General features: G+C 53.8%; 1 protein-coding gene across 1 annotated transcript; it reads right to left on the bottom strand.

The window, feature by feature from the left end:
- Positions 1-5,889: 5,889 nt before the first annotated feature.
- SP8 (Sp8 transcription factor) lies at positions 5,890-8,445 on the bottom strand (the record flags this gene model as incomplete). Its single annotated transcript, XM_084511045.1, has 2 exons — positions 8,410-8,445; positions 5,890-7,395 (listed from the first exon to the last, which is right to left on the bottom strand). Exons 1-2 carry the CDS (start codon positions 8,428-8,430, stop codon positions 5,890-5,892), a joined length of 1,527 nt encoding a protein of 508 aa, XP_084367171.1. The 5' UTR covers positions 8,431-8,445.
- Positions 8,446-11,775: the final 3,330 nt, after the last annotated feature.

Here is an 11,775-nt window from a genome sequence, read left to right on the forward strand (position 1 = left end):
TGGGGGGATTCGGGGGACGGGGGGGGGCCCTCCCGGGGTGATGCGGGAGGGGCCCTCCCGGCTCCCGCTCAGCCCTTTCCCCATCAGCTGCCAGAAGAGCTGGAGGAATATCGCACTGCGCGAAGTGTTCAAACAAAACAAAACAAAAGGAAAAAAAAAAACTTTCGAAGAAGATAGCAGAGCTCGGGAGCAGCGTTAATTAAGTGTTAATTCGGATCCCACGACGCGAAGGAGCTCAGGGACAGGGAGAGAAGGGCCAGACCCCCGGGAGCCCCGCCGAGTGCCGTCGGGGGACGCGGAGCAAGGACGGGAGGGGAGGAGCGCTCCTTGTCGAGGGGAGGGAGGGAAGGAGGGAGGAAAGAATGGAAGGAGGGAAGGAAGGAGCTGGCCGAGATCTAGAGCGAAACACGACTTCTAAAGACACTTGCGGCTGGTCGCTTAGCCTGCCGGATTGCGGGGGTGCCGTTTTTCGGAGCTGGGGATGACGGCCCGTCGGCAGTCCCCAGGGCAGCCCAGCTCACACGCACAGCCCGAAGGTGTCGGCAAGGAAAAAGGTTCGGTGCCAGCTCCGGTGATGCCGAGGCACAGCGATGCCGCTCCTCTCCTTCTCCTCCTCCCTCCTGCGCCCCCCTGGCAAATCTCCGGCGGCTTTGGCGGTCCAACGGCATTTGCCGGCTCGACGGCAGCCCCGAGGCCGTGTCCCGAGTCCGGGGGAGCCGCTGCTCCCGCCGACGGGAGCGGAAGGTGCTCGGCCCCCCCCCACGGGCAGACCCGGGGACAGCGGGGCCGGCACACACCGGGGGGCGCTGCGAGCCCACGGCAGGGCCGGGAGAGCCCCTCTGTGCCTGAGTCCGTGTGTCCGTGAGTGTGCCCCAGACAGGCGGGCAGCCGGGGAAGAGGGACAGAAAAAGGGGAGGGGACGTGTGGCGGGCAGCTCCTTCCCGAAGGAAGGAGCCAGGAGGTGATGCGGAGGAAGGCCAGGAAAGATGCAACGCCTCCTCTTTGCCCCAGTGTTGCCAGAAAAAAAAAAAAAAAAAAAAAAAAAAAAAAAAAAAAAAGAGGCTTCTTGCCCTCTCCCTAACCGGCGAGGAAGTTTCTCTCTCTCTCTTGTTATGGGAGTAGTTGCAGCATGACAAGCCCACAACACCCCCTTTTCCTGCCCCGACCCGAAGAGACTCTTGACTCTTCACCTGCAAATGCTCCATGGCTGTTTTTTGCACTTTGTAGAATGAAAACCAAAAATCTCCCAATGCCAAGGTCGGTCCCCACGAGAAGTGTCCATCAGCCACCCTCTCATGGGGAGCTACAGCAGTACAAGTACACCTTTGCCACTCCAGGAGTAAGGCAGACTCATAGTTTGTTTCGAAATCCACAAGTGTAAAGTGGAGTTACTCTATTTAGAGTGCTCCAATAAAGCTTCTATGCAGTATTCCTTGCCGTTATCCTCTATTTCCCTAATCCCTTTCTAAAAAAAACCGAAGTGAATAATTCCAAGCAGCAGTTAGAAAACCATAGAACTGGAAACGCCATAGTTGTCCTAAATGGTGCGTTTTTTCTCAATGCACACTTTCCAGAGGCATAACAATTTCCCCATACACTTCTGCACATGACGGCCAGCTAGCTTGAAAAGATGTCACACAAGCAATAGTCAAAAACTTGGGTTTCTGTATTTTAAACAGATGTGTGATTTCCTCCAAAAAAAAACTTCGAGGATTTTTAAAAATACCTTTAGTACAATAAGGTGCAATGGGGCAAGCTCAGAAAACAGACCTTGATCTATGCTGAGAAACACAAGGCTATTCTGATACAACAAAAGTTCTGTCCTTTTATCCTATCGGCTGAAAGCACGAGCAAGCACACACCTCATTTGTTCGCACCTTTTTCTTGCTCTTTCTTCCCAAAGCTAAAGCAGAGGTCACTTCACAGAATGTAACTGAAGTGTGGCAGGTTTGGGTTAGTGCATATTTATAACCATTTGTACTGAAAGATTTGTTGTACTGCATCAAGTATTCCTGCTCCTCCGCCCCTATAGCTGTAAAGGTGTTGACGGTCGGATTAGCCATCACATCCACAAATAAACCATTTGGGATTTCACTTCTTACTTTCTTCTTCTGCATTCCTAGACCAGAAGCAGATGAGAAGCCAACACCCCTGGATCACAGTTTAGCCTTGGTAGGCACAGGCCACGGGTGGTGGGAAAGGCACTAAGGCAGGCAGAAGCGAAGTGATGGTTTAAATCATTTCAGCTGTGCACATCTCCCATCACCGGTCTATTGAAAATTTAAACTGGAAAATGACAATGAAAAGCTGGAATAATAGGAAAAGCAGGACACGAAATTCGATAGACATTGCTGCAAGCTTGAAGGGGAGAGACTTAAAAGGTCAGAGAGCAAATGGGAATGGCCACAATCATCCGAAGGCAGTTGGAAGGTAAGTTGATGGACACCGGTTTGACCTGTGGGTCAGCAAACTAGTTTAACTCTACCTTGATCTGCACAATGCGAGACAAGTTCCCGGCTCCTATCAAACAACTCAATGCCCTTATCTGGAAGGGTTTAGTAAAAGTAAATCAACTACTAAAAGGAGCTATTCAGCCTTCAAGTGCCGGGTTTTGCTGCTAAAAGAAACAAAAAATATGTGTGTCCTCGCACGGCCCAGAACCAAAAAGGCATCTCTTTCCCGAGAGAAGGATGAGTTTTGTCATCAGCTCTGTCCCACTGTCAGACAGCCTTGAGACAGAGCAAGCAGTGCCCTACACACACCTGCAGGTTCCTGGCTGGTGGTCATTTGGTATCCTTCTCTTTTCAAGGGCATATTGGAGAAGCAGTACTAGATGTTACCTACCACTACATTTCCCTTTCCTTGTCATTTGGTGCTCATCCCATTCCATCAGGACTAAAACCTCCAGGTAACACAAACACCGTCTCCTGCTCCCACTGCAGAAATCTGGTGCTGCTACATGGCTCCACTTCCATGGCATTAAAATAATAATAATAATTTTTATTATTAAGGAATAGAAAAATATATATAAGCAGAGCAAACTGTTGCTTTCTTTCTGCAGAAAACTTTGCAGGTCTCCGATGGCTGCAATTGTAATGCCACAAATTCAGAAAGCAACTCAGAGAAACAACTGGAGCAACTTCTGTTCCCGGTGTGTTTTCAAAGCCCCTTCTAGCCCTTACACCACGCACAGAACCGAAACCCATCTGGAGTTGACTCCTCTGCATTTTTTCGCTCCGCATTTTAACGCCTGCTCCTCAGGCTGTCTCCAGGAATGTGCTTTCCGTGTCTGCACATAAATCCCTCTCCTATGCAAATCCCATACTTTAGTCCCGATTTCTCGGTGCCCCGACAGAGTGTTTCGCCTCCCTGTGTAATGCAGGAGGCCGGGGTTCCCAACAGGAGCAACACCTCCCCCCGAAAAGGTGTCCACGGAGTGGTCCCAGCACTTCTTGCCCAAACGCCAAGCAACCTCTCTAACCGCTTTTCTACCGAGCACAAGGCTCTAGGATTTTCTTTTTTTTTTTCATAACCCTCCTGCAATTACTACAGGGCCAGCGGCTAAACGGGAGCGTTGGCCCAGCAGGTGGGCAACCCGCTGCGACCCTGGGGAGCCCTCGGCCCCCTGGTCCTGGGGGAAAAGCGCCCCCAGCTCAAGCAGGGACTTTTCGCGCACACCCGCCAAGTTTCCCACCCCCGAGACTTGCAGAAGTCCCAGCTTGGCACTGCAATTTCCATCGCCCAGCCGCAAATCGGTCGTCTCAAAATAAAAAGCCGCAGCCCGCTTTTTATTTTGTCCTCTGAAGAAATAATTATCTTCAGGATTTCCACCTTCAATCACATTTCGCAAGGGAGCTGTGGCTCGCTGGGAGAAATAAAGGCAAACGAGGAGGTAAGCACAGAGCTGTCCTTCGCAGTCATCTCAGCGAGAGGCACCGCATCGTTAGTTTGATTTAAAAAATAAAATAAAGTAAAATAAAATAAACAGAACCCAAAGAGTATTAACGCCTTTCCTTTAGTTTCCTCTACCAGTGCATCAAGAAAACATCCCGCAAGGTGCCAGCGAGTTGGTTGGAATACCTCAAAGTCGCTTGCATTGGGCGCTATGGTTTACAAACGGGGTTGAATTCGTTGTATTTTCCCTCTTAGATGAAACTCTAGAGAACTCCTCGAGTCACAGGAGTTCAAAGTAAATCATTGCCTGCAGCAGTGGAATTAAAAAGAAGAAGAAAAACAATTAGCTGACCTAAGGTAGAATGTTTTATCTGGAGTTTATTAATACCATTTAAAATATTACAGATAAAAATCAATTACATTTCATGCATTTAAAATGCAAATCTAAAATGTTCCAGCGAAGGGCTTTCCATTTCAATGTGAAATATCCAAATTATTTCAACATTACAATGAGACAATTAGTTTGCAGCAGTGCAAACCGCTAATGTAGTGTCAAGAGTGTTTATTACCATTTATCAATATTATTTTCAGGAAATACACATAGGCCAACGTTAGTTCAGTTTCACTTGGACAGTTTATTTAATACATGGGTCGTGGCAAACCCACTTTATGAAATATAGGAGAACTCTCACTGTAACTATACCTGAACTGCCAGCAAATGCAAATAAGTACATGCTCCATTAAATTAAATGTCATTCAACATTTATCAAATATTGTTTGCTTAATTACAGTTGTATGCCTACCTAAATTAATATTCAAGCAAAACCTATATCCTGAAGTGCTATTTGATGTACACTTCAGGAAACGAGTCCAGAAAAAAATGCAGTTAACTAGGACTGCAACAATAACGCTTTCTTGTGACAGGAAAAGAAATAAAAATTAAAAAATTAAAAATAAAAAAAAAAAAAGCTCAAGTGTACTTCAATATATTTTCAAATATTTACTGGAAGTAATTTACAAGAAAAATACTATACAAAATCGTCTCCTGGACAACTGCTGCTCACACCGATATATTGGTGGAGCTATAATTAATTGTTAGCTAATCTAGAACGATTCCCCGGTTGTACAAACCTATAGGTTCGGATGTAATTTACAAATATTTTATTCTCCTATCCCTCTCCCCCGGCCTCCCTCTTTTTGGCATTCGGACCACAGCTTCACTTGAAACCAACGGTGCTTCTTCATTTGTTTGGAGTTTAAAAAATATATGCCTTTGAACATAATTAATTTCAGCGTATTTCGCGATTCCTACTCAAATGAGAATTAGAACAAATGCGCTGGCAAACGGAATAAAAATGTAGACTCGGGGAGGTAAAAGACGTGTTTAAAAAATAAAATAAAATAAAAATAAAGCGGGGGTGGGGGTGGCGAGGAGAGGAAGGGGGACGAATATACTCCGGTCTCCGGGAGCAGGGGGGATTTCGTGGGTAAGGGGATGGGGGAGCCCCGACGGCGCTGCGGGCGCTACCGTCGGAGCCCACCGGGGGCAGCCCGGGCCCCGGGGCGCCGCTGGTTTGTTGGCGCTGGAGGGAGGGATGGAGGGACGGAGGGACGGAAGGACAGAGGGATGAACGGAGGGAAGGAAAGAAGGAGGGATGAAGGGAAGGAAGGAAGGACGGATGGAGGGATGGAAGGAAGGATGGAGGGGGGGTCGCGGGCCGTTTTCCAGCAGGAAAATGAGAGAGAACGTGGGTTTTTCTGTTGGGTTGGGGTTTCTGTTGGTGGTGTTGGTTTTGTTTTTTCCTTTTTCGACGCAGCCCGAGCAGGGTCGCTCGGGTCGCGGCCGTTCCCGGAGCCCACCCGGCTGCGGGGGCTGAGGCTACTTACGTGTCCGCGTCCCCGGCGCGGGGCTGCACGCCCGGGGGGGTGCCGGGCCGGGCCGAGCCGTGCCAGAGCGAGACGTGCCGGGCCGCGGCGGTTCCGCGCCTCCCCCCGTCACTCGAGGCCGTTGCGGTGGCCGGGCTCGGGGGGCGGCAGCAGCTCTGGGGAGTGGCAGGGCGGGCTGCCGGCCGCGCTGTGCTCGCTGTCGGTGTCGCTACCCTTCTTGCCGCCGGGGCCGGGGCCGGGACCGCCGGGGCCGGGGCCGCCGGCGCCGCCGGGGCCGCTGTGGGTCTTGACGTGCTTGCTGAGGTGGTCGCTGCGCATGAAGCGCTTGTTGCAGACGGGGCAGGCGAAGCGCTTCTCGCCCGTGTGGGTCCGCAGGTGCCGCTGCAGCTCGTCGGAGCGGGTGAAGCGCTTGCCGCAGAAGAGCCAGTTGCAGACGAAGGGCCGCTCGCCCGTGTGCCAGCGCAGGTGGGCCTTCAGGTGCGACGTCTTGCCGTACACCTTGCCGCAGCCGGGGATGTGGCAGCTGTGCAACCCCTTGCGGCGCAGGCTGGCCCCCGCCGGCCCCAGACGCTCGGCCTCCTGGCAGTTGGGGCAGTCGCAGGTGGCCCGGCCCGAGTAGCGGCGGGCGGAGGAGCGCGGCGAGGCGGCCAGCGGCGCGGCGGGGCCGCCGGCCAGCATGGAGCCCCCGGCGCCGGCCAGCGGCGAGGGGGCCGAGTCCGGGTAGGAGCCGGGCAGCACTGGCTTAAATCCGTCCATGAGGTGCTGCCCGGCGGGGCTGAGGAGGTGCGAGGAGGCGCCGCTGCTGAAGGCCGAGTGGCCCAGGCCCGAGTAATCCGAGTTGTAGCCGCCCAGCGGCGAGTGGAGCGACGTCTGCAGCCCGCCGGCCGCCGGGTGCAGCGAGCCGGGCAGCGCGGCCGCCCCGTTGGGGCTCTGCACGTCGAGCCAGCCGGCGCCCACGTCCCACCAGCTGGAGGCGCCCGCCGAGCCCACCTCGCCTGCGCCCAGCCCCGGGTGCGAGGGCTTGAACCACGACTCGTAGGGGTGCGCCATGCCCACCCGCGGGTAGATGCCCTGCAGCCCCTCCACCGACGTGTGCACCTTGGAGATGAAGACGGGCTGGTGCGCCTCCTGCCCCGCCGCCCCGCCGCCGCCGCCGCCTCCTCCGCCGCCTCCCCCGCCGCCCCCGCCGCCGCCGGGCGCCTGGAAGACGGCGTAGTCGTTGGCGAAGGGCGAGCCGGCGGCCGCCGCACCGCTGGAGGTGAGCGAGAAGGCGCTTGAGCCCGGCGAGCCGCCGCAACTGAACGAGTCCGAGACGAGCGCGGCTGCCGCCGCCGCCGCCGCTGCCGCCGCCGCCGCCGCCGAGGAGCCGTTCCGCGCCGCGCCCGGCACGCCGAAGCCCGGCAGGCCGGAGCCCACGGCTCCGCAGCTGCCCGCCGCCGCCGCCGAGGAGGAGGAGGAGGCCGAGGAAGAGGAGGAGCGTTTCCACGGGTGGAAGCCTTTGCCGAAGGACGCCGCGCTGTCCGAGAGGGCGGACGGCGACGGGCTGGGGCTGCCGATCTTGTTGCAGGTCGCGGCGAGCATGGCCAGCGGCGTGGAGCCTACCCGCGGTTCCTCCTGCGGGCACAGAGGGGAGAGGGGCGCCCCGACGCCGTCAGGGACGGAGCGGCCCCACTGCCGCCCGCCGCCCCCCGCCGCCCCGCTCTGCCGCCCGGCCTCGGGCACGGGGCTGCCGGCACCGCGGCTCTGCCTCCGAGCGCCCTCCCGGCCTCTCCTCGCCTCCCAAGAAAGAGGGAAAGAGCCAAAGGGGAGGGAAAGGAGAGGAGGAAAAAAGTTGCTCCTGTTACCCAGGCTTAAAAGACGCCCCCGGCACAGCGGCAGCTACGTCTGCGCCGGTCCCTTTCGCCGGGACCCGGCTGGTCTCCGCTCCGCGGGCAATAGTTAAAGAGAGAAGTGCAGGCTTAGCAAAGTGCTCCCTTCCAAAAACAGAAAGAAAGAAAGAAAAAAAAAAAAAAAACACAAAAAAAAAAACACAAAGGCTTCCTCAAAGAGCCTCGCTCGCGTACCGAAGGTAATTAAATACAGACATCAATTTCGCGTATGCACACATGGATGGATGCACGAGTTCAACGTACCTGCTGCACGCGGCGGGCTGTGCTATTTTAAAGGGAAATAAAAAGCCACAAATCTGTTGCAAATTAGAAATTGCACCGGAAAAAAAAAATCGACAGTGCTTTTTTTTTTTTTTTTTTTTTTTTTTTTTTTTTTTTCCCTTCCCGCAGTCACATGGAAAGAAGAAAGGCCACTTCTCCGGGGGCACAGGAGCAGCACAGCCCAGGCGCTGTAGGTTGTCTCTACAAATGCCCTTCAAAACCTTTTCCTGCTCGCTGAAAAGTGACTCTGCCCCCTTTTCCCCCGCTCGCTCTTTCTTTTCTCCTAAACTCGCTTGTACTTAAGTTAAAAAAAAAAAAAAAAAAAAAAAAAAGAAAGAAAAAAAGGAAAAAAAAAAAAAAAGGCTCAATAGAGGAGACTGATAGCCCCGGTCAAGACAGGGGTTATTTTAACCCCCTCCAATCGCCACTAAAAAGAAACTAATTAAACCAGCAAGAGAAAAAAAACCCTTAGACTCACCCCTAGAAGTGAAGTTGCCATCACACAAAAGTGCCCTCCTCTCAGAGGATCTTTTTTATATTGATAAATCGGAGGCAGTGTTTTTTTTAGAGGTGTGCAATACAATGATCAGTTCCGCCCATTCCACCACAATTGTAGCTCCCTCGCCGCCTTTGAAGTGCCGCTGAGCCGCCGCCAGCCAATCCCCGGCCCCGCCGCGCCGCTCGCCGACGTGACCGCGTGAGGTCAGCGGCGCCGTCGAGCACGGCACGGCTCGGATAGGCACGGCTTGGTTCCGGCACGGCTCGGCACGGCACGGCACGGGTTGGACCCGGCACGGCTCGGTCCCGGCACGGCTCGGCACGGCACGGCACGGGTTGGACTCGGCACGGCTCGGTCCCGGCACGGCGCAGCCCCGTCGCGGGGTGGGGGCCGGCCGCTTCCCGTGCCGTGCCTCCCGGTCCTTCCCGTCCCGGTGCCGTTCTCACCCGGTCCCGGCCTCCCCTCCGCACCCCTCCGGGCTGGCCGGGTCCTGTTGCCTTTCCCCGTCATCTTCTCAGCGACGTTGTCACCGTTTCACCTCGTCCTCCCTCCCCGTTCCCGGTGCCTCCCCGAACAATTTATTCCCCGAGGCCGGCCCCGGGGAATAACCCCCGCCTCGCTGCCCACCGGTCCCCATAACGCAGGTGCTCTCACCCCTCGGATTTGGGCTGCCAAGGGCCGTTCTCCCTTCCCCTCGCCCCGTTTCCGTGCGGTGGGGATATTGACTGTACATCATATCTATTGATCAAGGGGGTAAGGGACATTATCATACTTCGAAGCAAGAGGGGAGTAAATTAATGAACTGCTTTCTTTCTCTGAAGGCTGACGGTTACCATAAATGTCGCGTTTCTCTCCGCGAGCTGCTCTGAATGATTTTAGCCTGTTGAGAAGGCGTGACAGGCCAGCCCAGAAGGAGGAAGGGGTGGGGGAAGGAGGGAACTCCGTTTAACAAATAAAAAAGAATTAACTTCATTGCTTTGGTCTCCTTCTATAATGATATTCATTTTACAGACCTAATGCACACTTGTTTAAATTTCGGGTTTAATTTAATCAATACTATCACCCGCAAAGAGGGGAAGAACATTTCCCAGAGATACTCCCTTGTATGAATGCTTATTAACTTTTTATCTCCACTTCCTTTATCTGCTGGAGGTGGGGAGTAACTATTAAGACATAGATCAGAAAGCGTAAGAGCAAAACAAGCGTCGCGAGCCTTCTATTTTAGAGGAACAGAAAATCGCATTTTGTGGTGTGCCAGGTTGCGTAAAAAGATCGACACGCATTCCTTTCAGCCCCAGAAAGTCCCAGAGACCTTGCCATCCACCAGGCAAGGAGAAGGCGGCAGTGATATATCTTTTTAGAAGAGCCTTGCCGGGTGGGTCTTCCTTTCGGATCCGTATTTTGTCTGCACACGTCTGGCCAGAGGAAACGTGTCCTTTCTTGATTCTTTTTTCGCGTTTGCTTGTTTCGACGCTCGCCCTGGCTCTTTTCATTTGGGGCTAAAGATTGCTAATTTTCAGCACGCTTTTCCTTTAAAACCACCGTGTTGGAAATGGTGAAAAACCCGTTGTAAAAATAGTAGTAGGAGTCCTTACAAGGGAGCTCAACAGAGAGGGAGGAAAAGAGCAAATACATCAGAACTGAACAGAAAGCACAAAAGTACTGTCAGTGGCATTCTCCTGCTACTCTGATAGTTTCACTGAAACTGGAAAACCAGCAGCTCCTGAACTTTGCGAGCGGTGAGCTGATCTTTTCTGAATTCACCACGGAAACATCTGTAACCTTCCCCCTTTGTATACATTGCCTGCTGGGCAAAGGATTTAAGGAAGCTTACAATTTTGTTTGCATTTGCGTTATTGACCACTGCACTTAAGGGTGCAGTACATCAACATAATATGCAGGTTTGGGGGAGGAGGGGGGTGAGAGCCAACAAGGAGAGGTTTTCCCGAAATTAATTAAAACTTTTTTTTCCCCCCATTTGAAGTTTAATGTACGGGAGTAGATAAATGTTCGTGCTGTTTCTTGAAAACCTGTGGGATCCACTCTCAATAAAGCTAAAATCTATTAGCATTCTGTATGCATCTGCAGCATAAATTTCATTTGAATTTCAAATTTAATAAACCAGGAGGTTTTTAATCATCCCTGGTTTTATTTGTTTGATATTAACATGCTTATTGACCGGGTCTGTTGACCAGTTTGATCATTACAGGACAGCAAAAAGTTAATTAAAACGACCACAGCTCCTTAATCATATCATCTGTCTCATCCATGTCGCTCCCTTTATTACAGGCTATGATGGATAGTCTCCCAGATTAATTTCTCTGTTTCTTCGATTTGGACAACAGCTTTTGGGACCTAATTTACATCCTGGGAACAACTTGCTCAAGTCTACCTAGCATCTTGTGTCTACAATATACATTAGCAATCTCCGAAGTTGAGCCACGACGACAGCTTTCGCTAACCTTTATGGGGTGGGTGGTTGGGTAGATGGGGGGGGGGACTTTCCCCGGAGAAATCCCCTGCCCTCCACGCCGCGGCCGGCAAGCAGAGAGATGGATAGAACCCCCTTCCAGGGGTCGTCGTCTGCCCGCACGCAGCTCTCGAGGGCTGGGGGAGAGGTTGTTCTTGGGGGAAACCGAGGTCTCGGTGGCTGTTTGAAAAGGCACAGCCGGAAAGATTAAACTGGCCGCTGCCCACGCCGTATGTTGAATGTCAACAGCGGCGAGGGAGTGTATTTGGTGCCCTGGAGTTGCGGTGTGCTTTCTGCGGGTCTGTGCCGCCCTTGCGCCGGTTTAGGCGCACCCCCGTTACAGCCTGGAGCACCTAAAGCCTTCGCCATTCCATCGCCGTCCTCCAAGCGCCCAGCCGGGACGAAGCCTTGGCTGGTGCATGCCGAGCGGCCCCCAGCCCTGCTCCCGTGGGAAAAGCCCCCTAGGCGAGGGTTTTTCCCCGCCCTCCCCCGGCTCCGTGCCCTGGAAGCCGCCCGCAGCCCCCGGGAGCCCCGCTGCGCTGCGCCCGCCTCCCCCGGGGACATGGGGGCCGGCGGGGTCCCCTGCACCTGCAAGCTGTCACCTGGGGGATTCACTCGGGGTGACAACAAACTCTCCAGGAGCTCAGGGCTCGGCTTGGACGGGGAGAGGAAAAAGGGGAACACCACGTAAATGAAATAAACCAGCCACCAGGCAGCCCGTGCGCTGCCGGGCGGCCAGCGAGCAATGGTGATGCTGGGTGTCGCGATTTAGCATCTATTCCCACCGCCGCGTTGCCGTGCTTTACCTGGGACGTTTGTCCCACTGCCCGACCGGGGCATTTCGTTCATCGCGACGGCAGACCGGGCACCCGGTG

This window comes from Aythya ferina (assembly GCF_964211825.1).
Source record: "Aythya ferina genome assembly, chromosome: 2".
NCBI lineage: Eukaryota > Metazoa > Chordata > Aves > Anseriformes > Anatidae > Aythya > Aythya ferina.